This window comes from Marmota marmota, unplaced genomic scaffold, assembly GCF_001458135.2.
Source record: "Marmota marmota marmota unplaced genomic scaffold, marMar, whole genome shotgun sequence".
Lineage (NCBI taxonomy): Eukaryota > Metazoa > Chordata > Mammalia > Rodentia > Sciuridae > Marmota > Marmota marmota.
In genome coordinates, this window is record NW_026000026.1 from 6,842,764 (window position 1) to 6,860,675 (window position 17,912).

Sequence of the window (17,912 nt, forward strand, 5' to 3'; positions counted from 1 at the left end):
GGGGGGGGCGGTCTCCTCCTTTCTCCCAGCCCTTGATGAGGTGACCCAGGGCCATTTACAGCCTCTGGTCAGATATGCTGGTGTCTATTTCTCTCTTTTTTAAAGGAACAGCAAGCGTGTGAGCAGTCCCCAGCCCTGGGCACAATCCCCTGTGCCCACAGCAGGAGTCCCGGGCTGGTGGTCTAAGGTGGGTGCTCTTTGGCTGGCACAGTATTTTTTTTTGAGTCAATATTTATTCAGGGGAGTTTGCATAAAAATACGGATGTCTGGGTTCTCTTGAAAAATTAGAGGCTCTGGTTAACCCAGAGTAGGGTTCATTTGTGGCACAGCAACTATGAATGTCACAAGTCTGGTGGCCCTTGAGTCACAGATGCCCCTCGAAGGCAGGACCTTGTCTCCTGTTGCCTGCAGTCCACACCCCACCCTAGTGTCTCCCACTGACTCACTTTTCATTGTCACCTGAGTCCGAGCTCTTGGTGTGCAAAGGCCAGGCAGGTCCAAAGAGGCCACCTGGCCTCTGTGTCCCAGGCTCTTCACAGGGCTTCATGTAGAATTTTTATTTTCTGACTGAAAAGATTCCAAGTTATTTATCTATCTGTTTGTTGTTTCAGCAGTGCTGGGATTAAATCCAGGGTCCCCAGCCATTTTCCATTTTTCATTTTGAGACAAGTTCCTGCTAAGTTGTGGATCCTGGCCTCCATCCTGCAATCCTCGTGCCTCAGCCTCCTGAGTTGCTGGGATTTCAGGCATGTACCACAGCACCTGGCAGCAAAGACTAAGTTATTTGAAGACACATGCCCTTTTTTCCTTACAATTTCCTGCCATTATAAGAGGAAGGACTCCCTGGAAACAAAGCCCATCGCAGGGGAGACAAAAGATGAGAATTAAATTACTGAGTTCTGACAATACCGTGACAGTTTCTGGATCCAGCCATGCCTAAAGGCGGATTTCCAGTTATTCGAGCGAGTAGATGTCCCTTTTACTTAACCCAGAAGGAGTTGTCATTCTGTCATCTGTATCCCAAAGAGCTCAATGATAACAGTCCTCTCCACTGACCAGAAATTTATCATCACATTGAGAAGAACACGTGGGTGATACAACTCAGAGTACCTGCAGAGAAGGGACGCCCCATGCCGTGAGGTCTCAGGTGCAACCCTCTCGTCTGAAGATGGGAAAGCTGAAAGGCTTGTGGAGGGGACAGCCTCCTGCTGTCAACCACACGGGGACACTAGGTTCCAATACCGGGTGGGTCTCGGGATGCTCAGGCCAGTGCTGTCTAAAATCCGTCTGCTCAGGCCTGGGGGGCAGCCTGAGCGAGGTCCAGTCGGCCCAGGCTGTCCCCGTGGGGAGTGATGCTTCCTCTACACAGTGCTGCCAGAGATGCGTCCTTTGAAGTCAGGTTCTCTCCTCTTGGTCTCCGACACCAGCATCATTTATTCATGACCTCGGGTCTCTGCACATCTGGGCACAGCGAGGCCAATTAACCCCCCAGGAGAAGCGGCTCCGTGAGGGTGGGGGTGGGGGTGCTCCGAGGCTCAGGGGACATCGTTAACTCCAAGTGGCTGTCACTCAGGACAGCTGCTCTTGGCGGTGGCCTTGCTCAGACAAAGCTCCAGCGGCCCCGGGGGTTTTTCCACCAGGAGATGAGAAGGGACGGGAGGTGAAGCTGCCTCCCAGGAGGACCTCACACCTGTCAGGACCGTGGGGAGTCACGCCAGCAGGAGGGACGCTGCAAACACCTGGAGGGGGCAGCTGGCCCTGGTGGCACTCCTGCCAGTGCCAGGCTCTGGGCTGGTGGCTCCGTCCCCCCGCCCCACACCTCTGGAGGAGCTTCTATGTTTAGTTGCGGAGGACACAGGCCTTCGCCTTATTGACCTATTTTTATGTGGTGCTGAGGACGGAACCAGGGCCCCACGTACCAGGCAAGCGCCCTGCCTCGGGGCCCCAGCCCGGACTCTCTCCTTCCCCCACAGGCCGTAAATGACCGAGGGAGAAGGCCAGGGTCTCTCTGGCTCTGTCTTCCTTGGGCTGAGCATGATAACTGTCGTAACCAGACCCCTGGGCCGTGGGTGGCCTGGGTGACCCCAGCCTTTCCTGGCCCGGCTTCCCGCCTCCACTTCCTGAGGAGTGAACAAGCCTGGCCCTGGGGGCACCCCCGCCTCTCTGTCACCCTCACCTGGCCCTCCCCACTCTGGGCCCAGCCATACGGCCATCACCCCGTCCCCAGCCAGGCCCTCAACCCCTCCACACCCCTCCGTCCGCCACTCGCCATCCCCCCACGTCCTGCGCCCTCCTTCATCCACCTCCATGTGTGCGCCAGGTGGTCATCCCAGGCCACGGTCCCCCACGGGGCCATCCATGTGCTGGCCCATCCTGCACCCATCTGCCCCTAGCTCACCCCCGGCACCGACCCTGGGTGGCCTGGCCAGCTCTTTGGCCAGGAGGCTGTGGTGGAGTGAGGCGGCTGAGGCAAAGCCTTTAGGAATACGGCAGCTCCTGCTCCGGGGCTCTGACGGCCCTGGTCACCGTGTGGCAGCCCAGCCGCCCCGCTGGCGGACCCTGGGATGATGTGAAGAGAGCATCTCAGGCCCAGCATCACCCCAGATCCCAGCCTGAGGCCTCCCGCCAGGGCGCCAGCATGTGAGCCAAGTTGCCCTGATGCTCCCGCCCACCTGCCACCCAGGAGAGCCTAGCAGAGGGTCCTGACGACCCACACGGTCCCTTCCGAGTCGCCTCACTTCAGGACTGTTACCGAGCGACCGGCGCCTGGTGGCCACCGGCCGCTCCCTCGGTTGGGCTTTCCTGGCCCCATGATCCTTGTGTTGCCACACAGCAGACTCCTGTTCGCCCTCAGGCAGCTTCCTGTCGCAGTCTGAGCCGCTCTCTGGGGAGCTGACGTGGGACGCTTACTTCAGGGTGTTGTTACCCAGGACCCTGTGCTGCAGGTGAGGAAGCCGGCGCTCACCATTTATCACCCCGTGGACTGCAGGGATTCAAACCCAAGCAGAGCCCAGGCCACGCCATTGGGGTGTGTGGCCCCCAGGTAGAGTTGAATAGCCACACCCCGGATTCTCTCATTTACATGAGATCCACGCGTAGGTGAGGCCAGCAGCTTAGAGGTCTCAGTGTTCTTGGTTGGCTTCTCCAAGTCTTGTCCTCATGACCACAAGACGGCTGCCATGGACAGGTTCTCACATGACAAGCAAGAGAGAAACAAGGAGGAGGAAAAGCCTCCCGTTGCTGAAGTTCCCAGGCTTTCCTGACCATCTCATTGGCCAGTGCTGGGTCACATGACCACCACTTGGCTGGCAAGGGGTGCCTGGCATGGAAGCTTGACTTGGGCTTATTTTCACCTGGAGGTTGCACACGGAGCCGGCTATCATCTGAACAGACCTGCGCTTTTTTGGGGCTGGGCTTGGTGTTGCCCGGCCACCTGCCTCACCCACGTGGCTCTGCTGTCACCTGACGCACAGTCATGAAGACCCTGTTAGTTCCAAGGGTCTGGGTGTCCAAAGGTGGCGTTCCTGTGCAACGTGGGTGCCCTGCCGTGTCCCTGTCCCTCTTGGGCCACCCTGGTCCTGAGAAGGTGCAGGGCCTCCAGCTGTCCCCCACTTGGCCCTCAGTGGCCTCACGTCCACATCTCCAATGGCCACGGCTCCCACACCCTGTCAGTGAGGGCTTGGAGCTTCACGGCTCACTATGGAAAGAGGAAACTCGGGCCGGAAGGCGGGTTCCACAAAACCAGGTTGTTTCCATTGGAAGGAAGGCGTGGCCTGCCGTCCTGCTCAGTCCCCCGGCCTGAGCAGAGGGACCTGGGGACAGTGTTTGTCAAGCACACGTCTGCCTGGCCGGGCCTCCGCCTTCCCCTGAGTGCTCCCCTGCATCTTCCCAAGGCTGGCGGGCTCGCAACCAGACCCCAGATCGCGTGGCCACCTGCCTGGAGACGTCCCTGACTGCCCCAGGGCCACCTCAGGGCCACCTCTGCCTCCACCACCACCACGTCCCTCCTGCTGTCTTGGCTTCTCAGGCCTGGCGCCGTCCCCACTCTGACTGGCTTCTCGACGTCTCTGTGGCCTGGGCGGGGAGTCTACGCCGCAGGCCTGGCCGCTCCCACACACGCAGGTGGGGGATCCTGCTGGGCAGTGGACTGTCCTTCCTCTCCCCAGAGCCTCCACGGCACCGGCCACCTGGCCTCCTCCCCGGTCCTGGAACCTGCCGGGCTGCCTGGTCTCCATAGCCCCTGTCTGGAACATTCTTCCTCAGATGCCTGGCGGTCGCGCTGAGTGTTGGCTCCCTCAGCCCTTCTCCTCTCCAGCCCTGTCACCAACTGACACGCTCTGTGTTTGACTTCCTTACCCAGGTTCTTGGTCTCCCCCACGCGCCGGTCAGGACTTGAAGGGAGAGGAAGGACGGTCCACTGCCCAGCAGGATCCCCCACGGTCCCCCCACCCTGGTCCATCCAGCTGTGAGTCCCTGGGTCACCACCTCAGTGCAGCAGAGCGCTCGTGATGGATCAAATCCCCACCTCAGGGATGCAGGAGCCCTTGGGGAACGGTCCAGATCCAAACTGTGACAGAAGCCAAGCCCTGTCCCTCGGCCCACCAGGTAGCTCAGACGGCTCCTGGTAAACAGGAGAGTGTACTATTTTTATTGAGCAGTAGCGTGGTACCCTGGGGTGCAGCCTGGTATCCTGGAACAAAAGACTACATTTCCCAGCCTCCACTGCGGCGAGAAAGGTCAGGTGACTAAGGCATGACCAATAGCGGAAGCAGACTTCTTTTTTTTTGCTCCTCCCTCCTTGCTGCTGCCTGGAAGGTGACAAAATAGCTGGACTTAGCCAGCCACACTTGTCCCTGAGGCTGCAATCCTGGCTACGGTGCAGGAGGGACCAGGAAAGAAGGGCCTGTGGCTGTGGAGACGCCACACCAGCTCTGGTCTCCTGTATCTGCACAAGAAGGAAATGTCTGCTGCTTTGAATGTGAACACTTTGACGTGCAAAACCTGCGTTGCTTCTGTGACTCCCCCACGACGAGGAGGCAGACGGGGGAGACCTCACGCCTCGATAAGATTCCACGAGAAAGCCATTGTGGTCCCTTTTCTGTTTTTGCCAAAGCAAACTCAATTCATTTCATGTTTTTTTTATACTAAAACAAACGTGTGCATTCTGGGGGAGGACGGAGAAGAGACAGTGAATTTTTCGGAGACCTTTTCTTTTTTGTCTGCTAGGGACCCTCCATTGGCCCCTCTGCTGTCAGCAGGAGGAGAGCACATTACTCATAGAAACAGAGTCTGTAACAGCAGAGAGGCCTGCATTTGAATCCTGAATCTACTACTTCTCATGCACATCTTAGACAAGTCACTGAACCTCTATGACCCTCAGTTTCTTTCTCTATATAAATGAGGACAATAACATACACCTTTGGAGGGTGGCTGGGGGAGTGACTGCATTCTGTTTCCTAGAGGCTCTGGCCCAGAGCTGGGCCCAGAGCAGGTTCCCTGCGCTCCCCTCCCAGGGCTACCCTGGCTCTCTCAGACCCGCCAGCCTCCTCAATGGATCAGAATCACACACAGACAGATCCACAAACAAGCTGGTTTAATAGATTTAGCCCCTTTCCACTCAAATGTTATATGAAAATAGAATCTTTATTAAACGAGGAAGGCCTAGCAGTCGCGCACTCGGGAAACGCGGTGTTTACTAAGACAGCAAGAACATCCAAGTCAATTACTCGGGGCGAGGCCGCTGCCCCTGGGGGCCTGTCTGGAAGGGGCAGGTGGCGAGTCCAGCTGCTGTGAGTGGCGCCCCCTGGTGGAGCAAATGCCCCTGCGAGGCCCCCACGGGGACAGTCCTGCTCCTCAGCCTGGGACCTTGTGTGCTCACCAAGGAGAAGTGGCCAGTCCGCGGGCAGCCCTGGCCTTGCGGGGCTCTGGGCCTTGGCCACGGGCCCCAGCCCCTCCCCAGCCCAGTTCTTTTTCAGTCGTTTTCTATTTTGGGCAGTGAGCGCACGTTGGCCATTACTGGCAGCAACCGGAAGACAAATTTAAATTTAAAAAGTGAGTCTGCCTAAAGGAGAATATTTGGAAAACAACTTAAAATACAGGAAAGGGAAAAAAAAGAAGAAAAAAGAGAAACAGCCAGTAAAGACAGGGCTGAGGACCCCTCTCCAACGACCTTTCAACCCAGATGACTAACGCCTGCGGCCCGCGGTTCCCAGGGAGGCAGGAGGAGGTGCGACACCCGGGCCTTCCTAGCCCTGCAGCTAGCACTGTGCCACCATCTCTCTCCATTCTTAACACTTATTAAAAGGAAAAAAGGGAGAAAAGGAAAGTCAAGAAAAATTCTAAAGACTGAAGCAAGAGCAGTTAACCCCCTGCTCCAGCGCCTCGGCCGCAGGGAGAGCCTCTTCTCCTGGAGCCGTTCCCGATATAAGGGGAGAACCCAGCCTCGGGGACAGCCGGCCCAGCCTGGGGGACAGCCCGGCCCAGCCTCGGGGGGAGTCAGCAGGTCCTCCCCGGGCACACGCCAGGCTGCAGCCGGGGACCTCCGGGCTCTTCCGCTGGCTTCCTTCCTTCCCCCCCAGCAGCGAGGCGGCAGCGAGGGTTGCCATGGAAACCGGCTGTCCTCCCACAGGAGGCTGCCAGCTCTGATTTCCTGCAGAGTTAAGAAGCAGGCGGCGGCGGGGTCACCCAGGCGTGGAGATGGGTCTCCCCGGGGATATCCAGCCTCCTGCCAATCACACCGTCTGTCTGGGAATCTGGGGCTGCCTGGCGACAGGGGGCTGGGGAAGCCCCACACCCCGCACTGCTCCTGGAAGAGACGGACCCCTGGGGCCTCTCCTGTCCACCTAAAGCCAGAGGACTTGCTCTGTGTCTGCATCTACGGCTCAGGGTATGAATCCACACTCAAGCCTCTGGCTCTCAGCACTCCAAGGCCAGACAGAATGGCACCCCACCAGCCCTGGACCCCGAGGAACCTGAGCCCATCCACCATTTGCTCCTAGAACAAGAAGTGTGGTCCCAGTTCAACCAGTTGATGAGCTGTGTGACCCCAGGAAACCCACTGCACCTCTCTGAGCCTGCTTTCCCATGTACAAAGAGGGCATCGCCGTCCTCTCTGCACAGAGACATTGTAAGGAATAGAAATCCATGTCTGCTCGCCCGTCACAGCACTCCAGGGGCATCCGATAAGCAGAACCTGCTGTCGATAACACCTGCGGCCACCATCAGGGCTCGCAGGCTGTTTTTCTGACGCCGTTCTTCCTTAAAGCTGAGGCAAAGGTCGGTTTCCTCACTGACCTGCTTGTTCAAAGGCTGGGGCCGGCAGGTCAGGTCCCGTGACGTCACTTCTGCTCCTGTGACGTCACTTCTAAGAGCCAGACGGCCTCAGACTCGGGTGCCCTCCGGGCCAGAAGGTACCGAGAGGCAGAGCCGACCAAGCCCGACGCTGGGGGAGCAGAGCCCAGGCCCGGCCAGGCAGAGGGCAGCACTCGGCTCCTGGGCGATGCCCTGCGGAGAGCCCGTGTGGCCAGAGCGCCCGGGTTGTCAGGAGAGGTGGACCACACTCTCCCGCAGACGGAGGGATTCAAACTAAAACCAAGTCCAGGTTCTCTGAAGTGTCAGGGGGACGGTGCAGCGGCAGGGGGGTCTGCTCAGGAGCAAGGGGCTCAGCCGTTCCCCCCCCCCCCCCCGTGCACTGGCTCCTCAGCCACCTGGGGCCTGTCTCCTGGTCCCCGAGTCAGGGAAGCCCACATCAGAGGACTCTCCCAGAGCCCAGCGCTCCGCAGGGCCTAGGGACCACACCCGGCTCTCCGCTCCCCGGGGGTCTCAGGTGTCCCGTGAACGGTGGGGGGACTCTGTCCAGTGACTGGGGCACCCAGGGAGGGAGGGGTCCTGAGGGACACCTTAGCAAGCAGGACAGAGCCTGCGCTGTGGACACACTGCTGGGTCCAAGGGGCCTCTCCAGGCCAGCATCTGCTTTGACCGGCTTCGCCTGGACCACACTCGTTGTCAAGGGCTGGGACACGGACCACCGTGGAGCTGGGGGCCTGGCAGCAGGACTCATGGCCCTGCCCTGTCTGGATTAGCTTCAGGGGACATCACCAGGTGACAGGAGCAAGGCGAGCCGGGGAGGAGGAGTCTGGCTGCGGCTTGAAGTCTGCAGCGGCCGGAGCCTCTGCGGTCTTTCCTGCTGTGTCCTTCGCAGCTCCCGCCCCTCGTCCCCTCAGCGGACACAGCCTCTGGAGCAGCAGGAGAGGGCGATGCGGTGCAGGAAGGCAGAGCCGCGCAGGGTGGCTGGAGATGGGCGCAGGTCAGGGCCGGACGCGGAATCGCACAGGCACGTCGAGTTCCGGCTGCATCAGGCCGAAGCCGTACCTGCTGAGGTCGAACTCGGGGACCTCCACGTCGGCGCGGATCAGCTCCAGGTCGCAGTGCGTCAGCACCAGGACCACGAACCTGCAGAGAGACGGAGCTGAAGGTGGGCAGTGCCTCTGGTCCGCCGGCCCCTGCTGAGCCGAGGCCCGAGGACGGGTTCTGGTGACCGGGGTTAAGCAGAGGTGGCCAGTGTCACTGCCATGCCAAGGCACTTTCGAGCCACGCCCGACTCCACACTTCCCTGCCGCCCGGTGGCTGTGCAGGCTTCGTGTGGAGATGGGGGCACTGCAGAGGGGAGCCTGCTGGCCCCAGAGTCCTGCAGCGGGGAGGAGCCCCAGGCCCCAGCCTGTGGGGCTCTAAGTCCTGGGGCTTGGCGGGCCCCTCCTGCTCCTGCCCACACCCCTCACCACTCCACTGTCGGTCCCAGCCAGGGCCACTGCTCACCCACCTGTGTCTCGGTGACATAGAAGCAGGCACTGCCCTCCCAAGACAGTTATTGCCACAGGTAAGAAAACTGACATCGTATACCAAGACAGGTGCTCCCTACCGCCACTTTCTAGGACACTGTCCAGTGACTATGCAAAGCTACCACGCCTAGGACGCCATCAGTGTCCCCAATAACGCAGTTTCGGGACTGACAGGCCCTGCTTACCTGCCTGATCACTCACACTAACTGTGGCCGGGACCTAATGCAGGACAGAGCAGACTCAGGAGGACGAGGAAGAGGGAAGGCCACTCTGGACAGGAGATCTGGGCTCTGTCACCTGCGGCATGTGGCCCTGGCCAGGTTTTGTTTTCAGTGGGGGTCTGAGGTCCCTGTCTGTGGGAAGGGTCCCTTCTGCCTGGGCTGCAGGGTGCCCGCGGTGAGTCCGCTGGGGCAAACCTCAGGGCCCAGCCTGGACCCGGACCCTGGCATCTCCACTCGCTAGATGCCCGAGAGCAGCCCATGACCTGACCATCCAGAGAGCTTCAGACTGACCCCTGCCTGGCAGGGTGGCCATGATGACCGAGAGACTTTCAACCCTCCATGGGCCAGACGTGGTGCTCAGCCTTTAGGACCCATGTCTCCTTTTTGCCTGCCCAAAAACCTGACGAGGCAGGACCCCGCCCAGTTCTGCTGCAGCGCTCGCTGGGAACCATGGACCTGATCGGCGACGGCCACTCAAGGGCAGAATCGAGGACAGCACGGTGTCACATCTCATCTGTGAGAAACTCCAGGTGAGTGCAAACCCGCCCGGCCCAGCCTGGTGTGCAGAGCCCCCAGGCTCACACCCTTGGCCCCCGCGGATGGCGCGTCCCCAGCGCACGCCGACCTCCCCATCTTGTAACCTGCGTGTCACTGGTCTTTACTGGGCTCTCCTCCCCCGAGCCGCCGAGGAGGCCTCAGTGGGCGCCAACAGCTTCTGTCCCACGAGCCCTGGGCAGTTCTGCAGGATGTCACAGCGGGAGGACGTGGGATCACTGAAGCCCAGGAAGCGTCAGAGCAGAACCGAGCGCAACCTGAACTCCATTCGCCACTGAGAGAACCGAGACCAGGCTTCAAGTGCAGAGCCGTCCCCAGCCCAAGCCTGCACCCTGACAGCAAGTGACAAACTACAGTGACAACGACCATTCGGCACAGCCTGCAGTTGTCGGGACACCCGGGACACGGTGCTAACCAGCTGGGAAAACAGGCTCCGAGGTCCCCCAGCTCGTGACTGCACAGGGGCCAGAGAAACGTCACGACCCTGGTCCAATCGGTTGTGATCCCAGGGGAAGGGAGGCACCTGGGTCCAGGCAAGAGTCACCAGGCTCTCAGCCCCCAGAGGGGGACGCTGAAGCGAGGCCAGGTTCTGAACACACAGCAGCAGCTGCGATGGACAGTTACGGGCGACTGGCCCGAGTGCCCAGCGGGTGGCATTCAGACCCTCTCTTGGAGGGACACTCCTGCTGCCAGATCTGGTTATTTCAAAAGGTCAGAAATCTGGCTTTTTGTGCGAGCTCTTTCGATCTTTAAAAACATTAATGAACAGATATGTGGGCAGGAGAGGACCCTCGGTCAGCTTGGAGCCTGCCCTAACTGCACCCCGCCTGGCTGAGCACTCGGTGTCTGGGGAGGAGGGCGCGGTGCCCCCGGGGACCCCCACTCACTGCTTCATGCTGCTGACGGCGTAGCCCCTGCCCAGGCACTGGTTGTGGCCCGCCCCCCAGGGCACGCTGGGGTGCTTCAGCCGCTTCCCGTCCTTGTAGAAGTCTCTCTTCTCCGACCCGTCGGCGTTCAGGAACCGGTCGTATTTAAACGTCTGGAAATGGAAGAGGGCCCACTTTTAACCCCAACCCCAACAAGGGACGAGTGAGTGGATGGTCCACGAGAAATGACCGCGGACGTCCTCGCACGCTCGCTTATCAGAGGGAAGCGGCAGAAGTAAGGTCCACCCAGGGGACGGCTACAGAGCCTCGGCGAGAGGGTGAGGATCTGACGGGAGGAAGGACTGCTGTGGCCGTTGAGCGAGCAGTGCACACGGGTGTGTGTGAGTGTGCTGCCACGAGTCCATGAAGGAATGACACAAGTGAGACACACTCCAAAAACAAGACGGTCAGGGAACTCTGGCACTAGAAAGGGAGGGGACGACATCTTTCCTTTTTACTTTATGATCTGTGACCGTGGGGACGCACCATGAAGACTAGAGTGTCTTTAAGAGGGAATGGCACTCCCTCGGGCTGCCTGGGCAGGGGCAAGGCAACGACACATGAGCACCAGGCCCAGCAGAGGAAGGGCCAGCAGACGTGCCCAGGGAGGCGGGCGAGCCCACCAACTGGACAGTGGGTGCGGTGGAGAGATGAGTGGGTGGAGGGATGAGTGGATGGATGGATGGATGAATGAGTGGATGGATGGATGGATAGAGGGATGAGTGATGGATGGTGGATGGATGAGTGGATGGGTGGAAGGGTGGATGGTGGGTGGATGGACAGATGAATGGTGGATGGATGGATGGATGGTGGATGGATGGATGGATCTCTGGATAGATGGATGGATGGATGAATGGATGGATGATGGATGGGTGGATGGTGGTTGGATGGATCTCTGTATAGATGGATGAGTGGGTGGATGGATGGTGGATGGATGGATTAGTGGATGGATGGATAGATGAATGGATGACTGAATGGATGGATGGATGGGTATATGGATAGGTGGATGGGTTAGTGGATGGATTAATAGATCTCTGGGTAGATGGATGAGTGGATGGATGAGTGGATGGATGGATTGATAGATGGATCTCTGGATAGATAGATGAGTGAATGGATGAGTGGATCTCTGAAGACATGGATGAGTGGATGGATGAATAGGTGGATGGATGGTGGATAGACGGATGGGTGGGTGGATAAATGGATGGATGGATGGGTATCTGGATAGATGTATGAGTGGATGGATGGATGGAAGGTGAATGGATCTCCAGATGGATGAGTGGGTGGATGGATGGTGGTTGGATGGATCTCTGGATAGATGCAAAAGTGGATGGATGGATGGATGGATGGTGGATGGGTAGATGATGGTTGGATGGATCTCTGAATAGATGGATGAGAGAATAGATGAGTGGATGGATGGATAGTGGGTGGGTGGGTGGATGGATGGTAGATGGATGAGTGGATGGGTGGATGGTGGATGGATGGATGGATGGTGGAAGGATGAGTAGATGGGTGGATGGATGGTGGATGCATGGGTGGATGGGTGCATGGGTGGATAGATGGTAGATGGTAGATGGTGGATGGTGGATGGATGAGTAGACAGACAGATGAGCTTATAGCCTGAGATCTGCCATATAATAAGCAACTAATCTGTTAGCAACTGTGAAAGTTTGCTCCATCTCTAAGTCCAGGGAGAGGAAGAAGCTGAGAAACGGATAGAACACAAAGCGGCCCCTTAGGCAGCACTCGGCATGTGCCAGGTCCTGTGCAGCCATTTCTTATGTGATCTCCCTGACAACCATGCCAGGCAGGTGTCATGATGGGGAACATTCCACAGGTAAGAAAAAAAAACAAACAAACACAGAGAGGCAAAGCATTCTAGGCAAGTTCACACAGCAAGCAAAGACCACAGGAAGGATGCCACTCAGACCTAGATGTCCCCCAGGGCCCCTGGTGTGACCAACACCCCTGCCAATTACCTCGGGATCCGAGTAGATGTCTGGGTCTCTCTGGGGACTCAGGAAGGGGAAGAGGAGGAGGCGGTCACCACGTCGCAGAGAGAATTCCCGCCCATCGGCCATGGGCATAGCCATGTCCACCACCACCTCCCGGGTGATGAAGGGTGCAGCCGTGAGCCTGAGGGTCTCATCCAGCACGCTGTCTGCATGGGCAGTGAAGGAAGGGTCAGGTCAGTAGGCAGTCCTCAGGTGCCATGCCACCCTCATGTGATAAAGGAAGACGAAGAGGCTCGGAGAGGGTACACGCCTTGCCCACAGTCACACAGCAAAGTGAAAGAGACCGGATGTGATCTCTGGTCCCTCAGAGACCTTGAATGACAGGAGTCTGGGTCTGACTCCAAGGGAAGCTATGAGAAAAGGAGGGAGCCAGGGGGACATCAGAGTTCTCGGGGGGGGGGGGTCTGTATCTTCGCCTGCCCGACATCCCCGCTCTGAAGAGGCCTCTGGCATTCCTCTGGGGACTACCCCTCCTACTGCAGGAGTCAGGATCCTGGCCTATTCTTCACTGTGGAACTGGACTTTGACAGGCCAACCAGAGCGCTGCAATTGGTTAAGGATGGGCCTATGACCCAAAGGGCCAATGAGACCAAGTCTGGGATTTAGTTAGAATGATGAAAGGGACACCCTCACAGAGCAGAAGGCGGTCAGTCTTGAGCTGCTGGCAGCCAGCCATCTTGCCAACCCGAGACTGGAGCCAACCTAGGGGAAAATGGGCTGAGAGGCGAGAGAGAACTGGTCTTGATGACATTACTCAAGCACCTGGATCCACCTGTGCCTGAAGCCAGATACCTCTGGACTTTTCAGCTCGGTGCCCCAAATAAAGTCCCTCTTCCACTTCTCTACTAGGACATGAGCCGTGGGGCAGGTGGGACTGGAGAATGGAGATGCCAGCACTCCAAAGACAGAAGGCTCTGGGGACCCTGGTCAGAGGACACTGACGGGCCCTCACATCCATGCTGGGAGACAACTCAGGCTTGGGGGCTCTCCTGGAGGGTCTGGCCATCTCACCGAGCACGGGCATGTTGTCTAAGACCTTCTGCGGGAGGGTGGTCATCTGGGAGACGGGCTGCTCTGCTCTCCAGAGGACGCGCTCGAGCTCCCCGCGGACAGCAGCCAGGGCCTCGGGATTCTTGAGAAGGAAGAGGAGGAGCCAGAAAGCAGCAGGGCCCGTGTTTCCCTGCAAGAGAAGGAGCCCGTTGCCCACTGTGACGGCCGGCTGGGCTGGTCTCGGCCGTGGGGGCAGCTCTGGCCAGGGAACGGGGCTCAGGTGGCTGGGGCTCCACCCCTGCCCCCCACTGGGCACTAGCAGGGTCTACCTCCAGCCTCAGCCACAGCCAAACTCTGCTTGGTGCTTTGGCCTAGCCCAGGACCTATCTCAGGGCCACTCCTGGCATCGCTGACCTGGAGCAGACTCCCTGGACCGAGGTCACGAGGATGCTCCTCACAGCCCATCAGCAAGTGTCAGGGACAGGAACATGGCTTGTCCATTAGGACTACTGTTAACATTGGGGATGAGCAGGTCGCCGGCCCCAGTTTTCCCCACTCCCTAGATCTGCACCCTTTACCATGTGACTCCCATTCCTGGGAAGAGGCAGAGTGCATCCCCTGTCCTTGAATCTGGGCTCAGCCCTGGGCTTGCCTTGGCCAACAGAACAAGGAGGAATTGGCAGGACAGCAGTTCTAAGCTGGGCCCTCACAGACCTTGTGTGTTTCCAGTGCCCCACAAACCCAAGTCCAAGAAGAGAAGGGAAACACATGGCCTGCTAGGCCCCATGTGGACTGCTTTGGCCCTCAGACCTGTTAATCAAATGAAGGCTAATCAGAGACGCCACTGGGTCCTGGGGATGTTTGTTACACAGCAGCAGCCAACTGACACAATATCTAAACAAAGTTTGGGACACAAAATTTCCTTAAATGCTTTATCTGTCACACTTCTATTAGTCATCTGAAGAATAGGTACATGTGACTATTGTGTTCATATAAAGGAAAATTGACGGTCACTGATGACTCTGAAAACTGCTGTTTTAAACAAAACTTATTTGAAACTTCTCAATAGATAAATAGGAAAATCAATGAAATTTCTTGCTCCAAGGCTGAACACTTCGGTAAACATTTTGGCCTCAGCTACTCAACAACCACCAGTGACCTAATGTGGATGGAATATGAAAGACCTCAAGTTGAGGAAAGGATTCTGTCTATCATAAATGACCACCCTGCCCAAGTTATAATGAAATATGAAATCGTGACTCAATATCACATCTCCCCAGGAACTAATCTCATTGCAGATACACGTGTGACCTGCACACAGCCAGGTCATATGTGCAGGACATCTACTGCCGTGCTAACGTGACAGGGAAACGTCGGAATGGGCTCCGTGTCCATCCACGGGAAAGCAGCTGAATGCATGGTGAGCAGCCCTGGGGTGACCACACATGAAGTCGTCAAAACCCCGTGCAGAGCCAGAGGAGACGGGCAGCTGCCACCTGTGTGTGGGGACAGGAACTGGCTGTGGACACCTTGAAGAGGTACAGGACCTGGTCGGGAGGTTGCCTCTGGGGAAGAGGGTGGAGGACAGGAGGACGGGGGACGGGGACGCTCTCTCTCCTTACACACTGGGACACTCTGGCAGATGCATGAGGGTGGAGGGTGACTTTACAGTGATCTGCAGTGACATGAGAGGCCCTCGACCCAATGTTGACTCAAGCAGAAGGCGGAGTGAGAGCCAGGGTGGGATCGTCCCCCAGGAGACACGGGGAAGGGCTGTAAAGGGTCACACGGAGCCTGGGGATGGAGATGCCTTCCTGTCCTTCTGTCTGCGCGCTCAGCACTAAGGAGGCGCCTCTCCCCTGCACCACCCGGCCATCAAGCAGGCGCCACCATCAGGGCCTTTATTGAAGAGGAGAATAAAGGGGTCCTCCTGGCTCTCACTGCCCAGCGTATAGAGGTCTCCAAGACACCGGACGGAGACCAGGGCAGCTGGGCCATCCCAGCTCGTGACTCGTAAGAGTCACCTCCGACTCCAGGCTAGAACCAAGCCCGGCCTGAGGGTGATAAGAGACCCCTCCGGGTGGCCACAGGGCTGCCGAGCCTGGTGCAAGTGACCCCACGTGTGGTCACATGGCCCCGAGCACAGAGCGGGGAGCTCCAGGGGACACCACTGTGACGCCCGCCCCTCCCCAGGGTTGAGCACAAGTGGGGACAGCAGGCTGAGACTGCCAGGCCCCTCCCTGTCCATCACTGATGGCCGCTGGCCCGGGGAGTGTGGGTGGTGAATAATTCAGCGCTGGCGAGCTCCCGCCAAGGCCCTGTTATCTTGCCTGGAGGATCAAAGGGGCCACCGCTCGTTAACCGCCCAGCGGGAGGGGAACCCTCGGGCTCCCAGGACACAGCAAGACGGGCGTCCCACCCAACCGCACAGATGTGCGTGAGCGTGCGTGTGTGCAAGCACGCGAGTGTGGCCACACAAGGGATCCCGAGTTCAGCTCTCTCGTCCTCAGGGGGCAGCACCCACTCTCCTTGGCTTCACCCCATGTCCATGTAGATCATGGGGGCCCAGCCCTTCCCCCTAGACCCCAGGGTGGGCGTGGACCCAGGAAGGGCACTCGCTCCCATGGGGCCTTGCCTCAGCCAGTTCCTTCCTGCTGCGGGGAAGCCCGAGACCAGGGGCTGCTGCTCTGTGTCACAGCAGTCACTCAGGGTCCCGCCCGTCCTAGGCCCCCTGGCTGCACCACCAGTGGTGACGGGCACCTGCTGCCTACCTGTCCTGCAGACGCTCTCTCGTCCTCAGGGGGCAGCACCCACTCTCCTTGGCTTCACCCCATGTCCATGTAGATCATGGGGGCCCAGCCCTTCCCCCTAGACCCCAGGGTGGGCGTGGGACCCAGGAAGGGCACTGCACGAGCCACTCAGAGGGGACAGGGGACCCAGCTGGGCAGGTGTGAGCATCAGATTTGGATTCGTGCAGTTCTCACGGGGACGACAAGCCCTCCTCCTCGGGGATCACAAAACTGCCTGGCGCCGCCAGTGCCATCGAGGCCACCACACAGGGGAAGCCCCCTGAGGGTGCAGCCAAGGTGACAGGAGGATGGAAGGTCATGGGGGCATTTCTTTTAATTTGCGATTTTTAAAAAATGTCAAGGGAATAAAAACACACCCTCAGTGTGACAACAATGTATCCAGGTGGCTCATACATTGTAACAAATGTACCACGGGGTGGGGGAGGGGCTGCAGGGCAATCCCAGCCCTTTCCATTAAAATTTAAAATTGCTCTATACTACAGTCTACTTAGACAAAACCCAACCTCCAAGGTGGCATCCTGACTGGATCCTGGAAAACCCGGGAAGATCTGAATCAAGCAGGGACTTTAAATAACAGCAACGCGGCTGGGCAAGGTCAGCTGAGAGGGCTGCGCGGCCGCAGACAGGAAGCCTGGACGGGAGGTGTCTGGAATCCCCTGCGCTCTCTGCAGCTCTTCCATGATCCAAGACTGTTTCCAAATAAAACTACTGAAGGGGAAAAACCCCCTTCACGGGGTGCAACTGGAGCTCAGAAACCCGACGTGACTGTGCAAGGTCCCAGCGCCGGCCGGGCCAGCGCAGGGCTGCGGATCTGCACGTCCTGACGCAGGGCCTGTGCGGCTCTTTGCCGTGCGGCGCGGGTCTCGGGTCTCGGGTTCTCTGTGCGCTGACTGCGCTGTCCGCAGACCGCAGCCTGCAGCCCCCACGCCTCCCTCGGGGCCTCAGGAGGTCCCAGCACAGGAGGGCCACATGGGGACAGGTGGGGCTGTGGTTCTGAGCTGGCGGGGAGCTTGCCCTGAGCCCCCCACCGTGAGGGCCCCCACTCACCTCCCTCGGCACCCCCACCTGACTCTCCTCTTCAGCTGCGGTGACTTAGCTCTCGCCCAGGGCGCCCCTGCTTGCCGCCCCCTGGATGCTGGACCCCCACTGCCCCCTCCTGTCTTATTCCGGACTCTGGGGTCCCGGCTCCATGGAGCCTCATGAGGAGCTCGGGAGGTGATGTGTGCAAAGTGGCCAACGGGACACGTCCGAGGGACGTGGTCAATAGCTTTTGAAGCCCCACCCCCACTCACCCTCGGGTCTGACAGCAGCGTGGTGGTTCTCAACCCTCGCAGCCTCTGGGCAGCTCGTCACCACTGCCCCCGGGGACGCTCCTGCCTGGCCTCCCCACCTCCCTGGCCACCATTCTTGGCCTCCCTTGCTGGCTCCTCTGGTCTTTCCCACCCTCACCCACAGAGCTCCGCCCAGCATGGTGGCATCATGGTCAGGTCCTACAGCTGCATCTCAGCCTGCACCCGGCCCTGAGCTGCAGGCTGCCTTCTCCAGGCGGCCCCACCCCGCC

At 58.9% G+C, this 17,912-nt stretch overlaps 1 protein-coding gene across 1 annotated transcript in view; it reads right to left on the reverse strand.

The window, feature by feature from the left end:
• Window positions 1–5,576: 5,576 nt before the first annotated feature.
• Window positions 5,577–17,912, reverse strand: part of Ptgis (prostaglandin I2 synthase) — a 29,748-nt gene continuing 17,412 nt past the window's right edge. Inside the window, exons 6-9 of the mRNA XM_048811938.1 lie at window positions 13,563–13,849; window positions 12,516–12,697; window positions 10,501–10,652; window positions 5,577–8,451 (exon numbers count right to left, since the gene is read on the reverse strand). Of these exons, the coding sequence (XP_048667895.1) occupies window positions 8,307–8,451; window positions 10,501–10,652; window positions 12,516–12,697; window positions 13,563–13,849 (766 nt within the window). The 3' untranslated portion in view covers window positions 5,577–8,306. The remainder of the gene's footprint in view (window positions 8,452–10,500; window positions 10,653–12,515; window positions 12,698–13,562; window positions 13,850–17,912) is intronic.